The following is a 10,628-nucleotide window of genomic DNA, read 5'->3' as shown; positions in this document are numbered from 1 at the left end:
CAACGATATCTTCGGGTGTGGTACTCAACGGAAATTTTGATAAGTGGATAGAGTAAACAACTGCATCGGGTGAATGTGAAACCGTTTCAAAGGTTTGGATTGATTCGACAATTGTTTCAATTTCACTTTGGATAGATATCGTTATTTTTTCACCAAGTTTCTTCATTGCATCTGCCAAAATTTTCCGATCAGCATTCATTTGAGTGTCAGTGTCACCATTCTGTTTATTTTCTTCTGTTTGTGGCGTTTGTTTTGCTTCCAATTGTTCAATGGCTTTTTTGAGGTTATCCAATTGACCATTGAGGCTATCCAATTCAGCGGATAGGCGTGATATTTCATCGGTTTTGTTTCTGATCTCCGTCTTCAAGGTGTCATTCTGTTTTTTCATCTCCGCAAAATAATTCTTGCACGTTGCGCATGTAATTGATATCGCTGATGATATCGAGAAGTATACTTTCAATCGTTGTATAGTGTGCTTAGCATTTTCGGCTACCGGTTGTCCGCGATCATCGAACAGGCTGAATCTAGTGAATAGTCTCTTTGTGGCTTCACATTTACTGAGGCATTGAATGTAGCACTTCTCATGGCAAGAAAAACATTGCAAATATTCACCATCAAAATCCGATCCCGTGCATTTATTGGCAACACAGTTATGTATTTCGGCAGACATGATTTCAACTCACAAGAAAAAAAAAAGCATCAACAAAATAAAGCGGTGAATGTATAGTTGTATGTTTGTGTTTTTTTTCACGATTGATTGTGACTTTCTTTTCAAAAAAATTCACTGAACTTCAATGTTTTCAGAGGTATTCACCGTATCGTTGGTTATGTTTATTGTCTTGTATTATTTTGCAATTAAACCCGAGTTAATCACTAAAACTTCAATGTTTTCGATGAAATTATCATTCAAAATTTCATTTCAATTGAGTTAATCACAAAAAATAATAATATAAACAGTAAATAATAGTAAATAAAATTTAGAATTTTACGGAGCGGAAAAAAGTGTTGTTTACTGTTTGACAGTTCAAATGTCAGCCAAATAGAGTTTGTTTTGTTAGTGTATAACGTTCTTGAGTGATAAAATAATGAAAATATGTTCATTCCCAGGTGGAATTCACGAACTGCGAATGGTGTCAGTTTTGCGAATGAGCGAATGCTAGTACGTGCATTTAGATACCAACATTTGCAAATGATACGAATGCGTGCGAATGCGAATGCAAACATTCGTGAATGCTTGTATTTGCATTCACGAATGTTTGCGAATGATTACGAATGGCACTGCAAATGAGTGTGCTATTCAAATGAGTAGCATTGCGAATGCACGAATGCAACTACAATTAAACGACATTATTCAAAACACTCGTCAAAATAGTGCAAATTCAAGTCGTTAAAATGGTAAACAGGCTAATTTAACCCTGTAATGCATTAATTTTTCCCAGGAGTACTGGTGATTGGTTGATTTTTGGCCATAGATAATTAAAAAAATATTAATAATCCTGGATTCCTCATGGTTTAGTCAGGAAATGCGATTGACATAAATCATAGAACAATCAAATCCATTCAACTTGATTTTGTATTTCAACGTGATTTTGTATTAAAAGTGTCAAAAATGTGTCTAATTTGAAGTTCGAATAATTTATTTTGTCAAATTTTTGTTTTTGCACACATTTTTGTTTATAACTTCACAATCACACTACATAGACAAATATTGCCAAAGACAAAAATAAAGAGAGAATATTGACGAATAAAAATTATCTTTGAAGCAATGTGATCCGATGTGCCCGTCTAGAGGCGGTTGTATGCATTAGAGGGTTAATATAATTCTGGAAATAAGTGCGTTTTTTAAACGAAAATTTAGAAAAACTCAAAAATACTTCGTATGAAAATACTGGATTACACTGATTTTTGTTTTGTTTTTTATTTTTGGTGGAGGATTCAATACTTTCGGTATTGACAAAATTAATGCTCGATGTCTCGGTTTGAACTTAAACACTGAATTATTTGCCAGACAATATTCGTATGCCGTATCTTTCAAATAAAGAGTTTTAAGCCGGCTAGAGCAAAGAATCGTGCCTTTTGACAGATGTACTAAATTGAATGTTTTCTATGTCGTCATCTGGTTGGTGATACTAATATCTTCTCGCATGGTTCTGATGAAGATTTTATTTATTCTTTATACAATTTAATACAAAATCACTTTTTCATTCATAAACCCAATTTAGAAAAGAAAATCACAGTTATTTCGACAGTCGAGTTATTTTGCATGCAAAATGCCTAAAACATAAGAGTGAAAAAATTGTCATCATCAAGTTTACACGGCACGACCAATTTCAAGTGTTGAAACTTTGTTTTACAAGAAGCCGAATATTATCTGAAAAAAAAAACACTAGTATACTAATTTTATATACAAAATAATAAATGGCAAATCATTCTTTTGTCTCTTTGTGGACATTATTTCCTACATTTTCGATAAAGAGTGAATCAATGTGTCCAAAACGCATAAATACGGTATCGCATAAGGCAGTTATCGCATGATTATCGCGCGATAATTTTCTGCTTGCGTTGCCGCAGAATACGATATTTCAATAGCCGTCGTCTTACGACGCACGTTCGTATTACTTTACACATATAACGAAGCAAACGCAAGCGAGCGTCGCAAGACGACGGCTATTGAAATATCGTATTCTGCAGCAACGCAAGCAGAAAATTATCGCGCGATAATTATGCGATAACTGCCTTATGCGATGCCGTATTTATGCGTTTTGAACACATTGGAGTGAATTTTTTCACACAACTCATTATTCTACAATCACGTGTTTAGTACATTTCATTGTTCAATACCGACATTGAACACACCCTAACGTCATCAATGGTATCCGTCAAACTTTACGCTCTGAAAATGACATTCATAGCAAACATTTAAAAACAGTCAATATTTTATTTTTTGAATTTTTATTTGGGAAAACTAACATAATATCCACTTTCGAAATCATACCATTTGAAAATTGTCGAAAATGTGGGAATTAATCGAAGGGCTTGCGACGAACAAATGTATATGAAATATCTTCAAATATATTCAAATATGCCAAATATTTCAAATATTGAAGCATTATTTGTTTACAAAATGCATCTTGATATTTCGTATGTTTGACATATTTGGCTATATTTCAAATATTTCATATATTTGAAAATTGAGAGAAATATTACATATAGATATAGTCAAAATAATATCGGGTAATACCAAAAAACGTCAAAATATGCCTTAAATATATCAAATATTCCAAATATTTGAAATATGAAGGAATATGACTGAAATATAGAAATATTTGAAAATATGGCCGTATTTCAGGCGTCGCAAGCCCTTCGAAATTAATGTCCACAAAGAGACAAAAGAATGATTTGCCATTTATTACTTTGTATATAAAATTAGTATACTAGTGTTTTTTTTTTCAGATAATATTCGGCTTCTTTCAAAACAAAGTTGCAACACTTGAAATTGATCGTGCCGTGTAAACTAATGATGACAATTTTTTCACTCTTATGTTTTAGGCATTTTGCATGCAAAATAACTCGACTGTCGAAATAACTGTGATTTTCTTTTCTAAATTGGGTTTATGAATGAAAAAGTGATTTTGTATTAAATTGTATGAAGAATAAATAAAATCTTCATCAGAACCATGCGAGAAGATATTAGTATCACCAACCAGATGGCGACACAGAAAACATTCAATTTAGTACATCTGTTAAAAAGCACGAAAAGGCTTAAGGTACTTTATGTTCGTATTTATAAATTCTTCTATATCGCTAATGCTTTTAGAATCAATGGATGACAGAGTAGTTTCGCATTCAAATCCAGCACTTATTATGATTTTTTCTAAATTTTCCGGTAGTTTTTCGCCGAATTTCTTTATTAATATCTAAAAAAGCACTTTTCAAATCAGAGGATCTCGAATCGGGCAGAAGATCCCGAAATTTCAGTCTCTGAAATAAATCGCATATAGAAAATTGGACTCGGAAATTAGAAGATAATCTTCTAATTTCAGGGGCCGCAATGCTTTGAAAATGCCTCTTTCAATTTCGGAAGGATTCAAATTTCTGAATGTGAATGTTCTAATTTCTGAGGGTCTACTGTATATATAGTAGGATGGTTTTTTTTCGCACTCTTTCGAAATCCACATGTGGCGATTTATTTTCATAGGAGGTTGGCCGCAAAAATAAGCCCTGTAAATTTTTAACAATTACATTGGTACTATTTGGAAATTAATTAAAAGTAGTTTTGGTATGGGCGCGAAGATGCATCAATCTAATTTCTATTTTCTGTTTCTTTTTTCAGGTTGTTCAGAATGCTGTGCGTCAATTACAACATTGCGTGACAGAACGCAGTGCAATCGAGGTTGTTGAAATATTTCATCAAGAGCAACGGAAAAACGGCGCTGGCGGCTACTGTAAGAATGCTAATAAACGGCTCTCACTTGAAATGGCATATCAACGCAGAGCAGAAACCATTTTACAAGATGAAAATTGTTTCAAAGTGTACATAGTAAGTGTGAATGAATTGAATTTCTCATAGTAATTCTTAATTCCTAATGGCAATATAAATATTACCATTTTAGTACAAACTCGACTGTAGAATAACGATAGAGTTACTTGATACCGAAAGTGATGATAATGAAAAAAATGCACAAAATGCTAAGACATGGGATAACTACGTTGATCGCCTCACCAATCCTGTGTCTGCTAATACGAATGATCTTACAAATCAAAGTAGTGTCCCGATCGCAAGATCAGCTAGTGATGAAACATCGTTAACGATAAAGGAAGAAAAGATGGATGATGATCTGGTGAGTAAAAAATACTTTCGTATACATACTTTCGTTTACTATCTTCAAGATTTTCTGATTGATATTAATTTTAGTTTTGGCATTTTTACCTATTTTTGCTAAAATATATTATACTGGCCGACACGGTAGGTACTTTGGCAGGGACACAGCTCCCAGCAGAATAACTTAACGTTACATGAATTATTATTATTAAAATCGAAAAATCAAAATTAAACTAAAATGTTGCTGCGTTCTACTGCGTCTCAACCACGTATGTATTGAACCCATTGAAGTGTATTTGGAGCCCACGATCCATCTCGAATATATCGGGAGTGTATCCAAACGACCTGAAATCACAAACAAAAATGTGTAATAACAACATTTTCTGTTGCCTTTGTATAAGATGCATTTTGCAGCCACTGTATCACGATGCCAAACTGTTTTAAGTCCTGTTGGACGCTGATTCGACGCATTGCTCTGTCGTAAATAGGCCTCCGCATCTTCGAATGCGTTAGATCTTCGACGTATGTGGCTTCATCTTCTTCTTGTGCAGCAGCATTCTCCGTTTCAACGTCTGATTCAATGATTGATCGTCAGTTTTTCCGGTATACTTAACTTTAGCGAATTGGCGAATTTGGTGAAACCTCTACGGCGCCCATGAAGAAAATGGTTGGCTTACGATTCATCAATCGAACGACCAGCCCATTAATCTTCTCCATATCGAAATAATGTGCCCAATTCTCATGACGGTGCGCATAGAAATCATTCTGTTCCATTTTCTTCTCATCGTCTGCAATCGATTAGTTAGTGAGAGCTAACATCAATTTCGTGTCGATCGGTATGTATTTCAGTTGAAATGAATTCATTGGAACCACTGCGAAATTTCTAACACTCGGTGGATGAAATGCACTTGGCTGCGGTATCATACGATTTCGTTTGTGTTGCGCTCAAGTCCACAGTGTCATTGTGCTACTGTTCAACAACGCATTGAATGCGACAAAACATGTATAACGATTGAAACCAATGAGTTGTAACGAAATCAAACATGTAATTGTTTGCTGGACCACCAATTTCTCGGAATTGCTTCAGGAAATATTCGTACAACAATTCCTAGTCAGAATCAGGGCATTTTCATCCAATTTTCGTGTTTGTTCTTTTTTGTATCGACATCATTTTCAGACGCCAGTTTGATCGCTTTTTCACCGTCCTGTTCGAAATAGTCGGTATCGACGCCATCGATCTTGTAGTCCGTTGCACGATTCACTTGATACAAAAAAAGTAATGAAGCGAGATTTGTGATTATGGTGGCTTTTTCAAAAATTCCTGTGAAAAAATCTACAATGTACTCTCTCTCTTCTTCATCAAAACTGTTATTGAGCAATGAATTCAATGTGCACTTGCGTGCAATGACGGTAATACCTTTGTCCTAATCGATTTCAATATATTTCCTATTTTTCGCCATTTTCGCAAACCGGTGAGATCACAGTACTTCAGAAAATCGTTTGAGAATCAATCTAATGAGAATAGAGAGAAACGATTTAATTGGTTAGAAAATTGAAATGAAATATTTCACTTTTTTTTAAATAAATATGTCAACACAACAAAGCCAACAGTTTTCAAATTGAACTTACTCGAAGAACTCTGTGATACAAATGTTGCGGACAGCAGTCGATTAGCATTTGCGTCGTGTAGCTGTCACTAAAGTAGTGTGTGCAATATCGCCATGTCGTTGCGAAATTCAAATCAATGCTAATGATCTGTCATTTGATACAAACTGAACCGATGCGAAATCGGTTTTGTTGTGTCAAACTGATCCCATGACAACAGTGAAGTGATGTTGTCAAATAAACACCATGCGAAATGCTGATTCTGCATTTTTCTCATTGCTCTGTCGAATACAGTTACAGTCATGGAAATTTTAGGACCGGCATTGAAATTTCAGTTTTTTCCCATTAATTCTGTTATTTTAGAAAAAAATATTCATGAAATGATGTTTATGAGAATATTTGAAGTTTTTATAAATGGACTAGACTATAAATTTCATTATTTTCGGTAATGGATATCATTTATTGATGAAACTGCCCAAAAGCTGCGGGAAAAATAAACTATGATTCTTCCACGATTTTTCATACAAAAAATGCTATAAAGTTTAGTTTGGTCTGTAACTTTTCGAATTTGTTAAGAAATTTGAAATCTATTAAATGGTTATGTGGAAAAATGTATTTCAATTAAATACGACCATCGGTGGAGTGAATTTTGTCAAACAAATGATAAATTTTCCGATTTTTCGAAAAATTTTGTCATTTTTTGTATGGAAGGTCTTAATTATTTTTCCCGCAGTTTTTGGGAAATTTCATCAATAAATGATATCAATTACCGAAAATAATGAAATTGATAGTCTAGTCCATTTATAAAAACTTCAAATATTCTCATAAACATCATTTCATGAATATTTTTTTCTAAAATAACAGAATTAATGGGAAAAAACTGAAATTTCAATGCCGGTCCTAAAATTTCCATGACTGTAACTGTATTCGACAGAGCAATGAGAAAAATGCAGAATCAGCATTTCGCATGGTGTTTATTTGACAACATCACTTCACTGTTGTCATGGGATCAGTTTGACACAACAAAACCGATTTCGCATCGGTTCAGTTTGTATCAAATGACAGATCATTAGCATTGATTTGAATTTCGCAACGACATGGCGATATTGCACACACTACTTTAGTGACAGCTACACGACGCAAATGCTAATCGACTGCTGTCCGCAACATTTGTATCACAGAGTTCTTCGAGTAAGTTCAATTTGAAAACTGTTGGCTTTGTTGTGTTGACATATTTATTTAAAAAAAAGTGAAATATTTCATTTCAATTTTCTAACCAATTAAATCGTTTCTCTCTATTCTCATTAGATTGATTCTCAAACGATTTTCTGAAGTACTGTGATCTCACCGGTTTGCGAAAATGGCGAAAAATAGGAAATATATTGAAATCGATTAGGACAAAGGTATTACCGTCATTGCACGCAAGTGCACATTGAATTCATTGCTCAATAACAGTTTTGATGAAGAAGAGAGAGAGTACATTGTAGATTTTTTCACAGGAATTTTTGAAAAAGCCACCATAATCACAAATCTCGCTTCATTACTTTTTTTGTATCAAGTGAATCGTGCAACGGACTACAAGATCGATGGCGTCGATACCGACTATTTCGAACAGGACGGTGAAAAAGCGATCAAACTGGCGTCTGAAAATGATGTCGATACAAAAAAGAACAAACACGAAAATTGGATGAAAATGCCCTGATTCTGACTAGGAATTGTTGTACGAATATTTCCTGAAGCAATTCCGAGAAATTGGTGGTCCAGCAAACAATTACATGTTTGATTTCGTTACAACTCATTGGTTTCAATCGTTATACATGTTTTGTCGCATTCAATGCGTTGTTGAACAGTAGCACAATGACACTGTGGACTTGAGCGCAACACAAACGAAATCGTATGATACCGCAGCCAAGTGCATTTCATCCACCGAGTGTTAGAAATTTCGCAGTGGTTCCAATGAATTCATTTCAACTGAAATACATACCGATCGACACGAAATTGATGTTAGCTCTCACTAACTAATCGATTGCAGACGATGAGAAGAAAATGGAACAGAATGATTTCTATGCGCACCGTCATGAGAATTGGGCACATTATTTCGATATGGAGAAGATTAATGGGCTGGTCGTTCGATTGATGAATCGTAAGCCAACCATTTTCTTCATGGGCGCCGTAGAGGTTTCACCAAATTCGCCAATTCGCTAAAGTTAAGTATACCGGAAAAACTGACGATCAATCATTGAATCAGACGTTGAAACGGAGAATGCTGCTGCACAAGAAGAAGATGAAGCCACATACGTCGAAGATCTAACGCATTCGAAGATGCGGAGGCCTATTTACGACAGAGCAATGCGTCGAATCAGCGTCCAACAGGACTTAAAACAGTTTGGCATCGTGATACAGTGGCTGCAAAATGCATCTTATACAAAGGCAACAGAAAATGTTGTTATTACACATTTTTGTTTGTGATTTCAGGTCGTTTGGATACACTCCCGATATATTCGAGATGGATCGTGGGCTCCAAATACACTTCAATGGGTTCAATACATACGTGGTTGAGACGCAGTAGAACGCAGCAACATTTTAGTTTAATTTTGATTTTTCGATTTTAATAATAATAATTCATGTAACGTTAAGTTATTCTGCTGGGAGCTGTGTCCCTGCCAAAGTACCTACCGTGTCGGCCAGTATAATATATTTTAGCAAAAATAGGTAAAAATGCCAAAACTAAAATTAATATCAATCAGAAAATCTTGAAGATAGTAAACGAAAGTATGTATACGAAAGTATTTTTTACTCACCAGATCATCATCCATCTTTTCTTCCTTTATCGTTAACGATGTTTCATCACTAGCTGATCTTGCGATCGGGACACTACTTTGATTTGTAAGATCATTCGTATTAGCAGACACAGGATTGGTGAGGCGATCAACGTAGTTATCCCATGTCTTAGCATTTTGTGCATTTTTTTCATTATCATCACTTTCGGTATCAAGTAACTCTATCGTTATTCTACAGTCGAGTTTGTACTAAAATGGTAATATTTATATTGCCATTAGGAATTAAGAATTACTATGAGAAATTCAATTCATTCACACTTACTATGTACACTTTGAAACAATTTTCATCTTGTAAAATGGTTTCTGCTCTGCGTTGATATGCCATTTCAAGTGAGAGCCGTTTATTAGCATTCTTACAGTAGCCGCCAGCGCCGTTTTTCCGTTGCTCTTGATGAAATATTTCAACAACCTCGATTGCACTGCGTTCTGTCACGCAATGTTGTAATTGACGCACAGCATTCTGAACAACCTGAAAAAAGAAACAGAAAATAGAAATTAGATTGATGCATCTTCGCGCCCATACCAAAACTACTTTTAATTAATTTCCAAATAGTACCAATGTAATTGTTAAAAATTTACAGGGCTTATTTTTGCGGCCAACCTCCTATGAAAATAAATCGCCACATGTGGATTTCGAAAGAGTGCGAAAAAAAACCATCCTACTATATATACAGTAGACCCTCAGAAATTAGAACATTCACATTCAGAAATTTGAATCCTTCCGAAATTGAAAGAGGCATTTTCAAAGCATTGCGGCCCCTGAAATTAGAAGATTATCTTCTAATTTCCGAGTCCAATTTTCTATATGCGATTTATTTCAGAGACTGAAATTTCGGGATCTTCTGCCCGATTCGAGATCCTCTGATTTGAAAAGTGCTTTTTTAGATATTAATAAAGAAATTCGGCGAAAAACTACCGGAAAATTTAGAAAAAATCATAATAAGTGCTGGATTTGAATGCGAAACTACTCTGTCATCCATTGATTCTAAAAGCATTAGCGATATAGAAGAATTTATAAATACGAACATAAAGTACCTTAAGCCTTTTCGTGCTTTTTAACAGATGTACTAAATTGAATGTTTTCTGTGTCGCCATCTGGTTGGTGATACTAATATCTTCTCGCATGGTTCTGATGAAGATTTTATTTATTCTTCATACAATTTAATACAAAATCACTTTTTCATTCATAAACCCAATTTAGAAAAGAAAATCACAGTTATTTCGACAGTCGAGTTATTTTGCATGCAAAATGCCTAAAACATAAGAGTGAAAAAATTGTCATCATTAGTTTACACGGCACGATCAATTTCAAGTGTTGCAACTTTGTTTTGAAAGAAGCCGAATATTATCTGAAAAAAAAA

At 34.6% G+C, this 10,628-nt stretch overlaps 2 protein-coding genes across 2 annotated transcripts; one reads left to right on the top strand and one right to left on the bottom strand.

Annotated features, from left to right (window-relative positions):
- Window positions 1-3,662: 3,662 nt before the first annotated feature.
- Window positions 3,663-6,742, top strand: LOC129572067 (paired amphipathic helix protein Sin3a-like). The gene is made up of 4 exons (XM_055451974.1): window positions 3,663-3,767; window positions 4,334-4,540; window positions 4,614-4,841; window positions 6,722-6,742. Exons 1-4 carry the CDS (start codon window positions 3,678-3,680, stop codon window positions 6,740-6,742), a joined length of 546 nt encoding a protein of 181 aa, XP_055307949.1. The 5' UTR covers window positions 3,663-3,677.
- Window positions 6,743-7,970: 1,228 nt separating this feature from the next.
- Window positions 7,971-10,511, bottom strand: LOC129572068 (paired amphipathic helix protein Sin3a-like). The gene is made up of 3 exons (XM_055451975.1): window positions 10,303-10,511; window positions 9,530-9,736; window positions 7,971-9,456 (listed from the first exon to the last, which is right to left on the bottom strand). The coding sequence occupies exons 1-3, from the start codon at window positions 10,390-10,392 to the stop codon at window positions 9,127-9,129; spliced, it is 627 nt and encodes a 208-aa protein (XP_055307950.1). The 5' UTR covers window positions 10,393-10,511; the 3' UTR covers window positions 7,971-9,126.
- Window positions 10,512-10,628: the final 117 nt, after the last annotated feature.

The sequence above is a fragment of the Sitodiplosis mosellana genome, unplaced genomic scaffold (genome assembly GCF_009176505.1).
Source record: "Sitodiplosis mosellana isolate CC-2019 unplaced genomic scaffold, AAFC_SMos_1.0 Smas_scaffold_4076, whole genome shotgun sequence".
Taxonomy (NCBI): Eukaryota; Metazoa; Arthropoda; class Insecta; order Diptera; family Cecidomyiidae; genus Sitodiplosis; species Sitodiplosis mosellana.
Note: the sequence above shows the minus strand (reverse complement) of the source record. Positions and strands in the feature narration are given on the sequence as shown.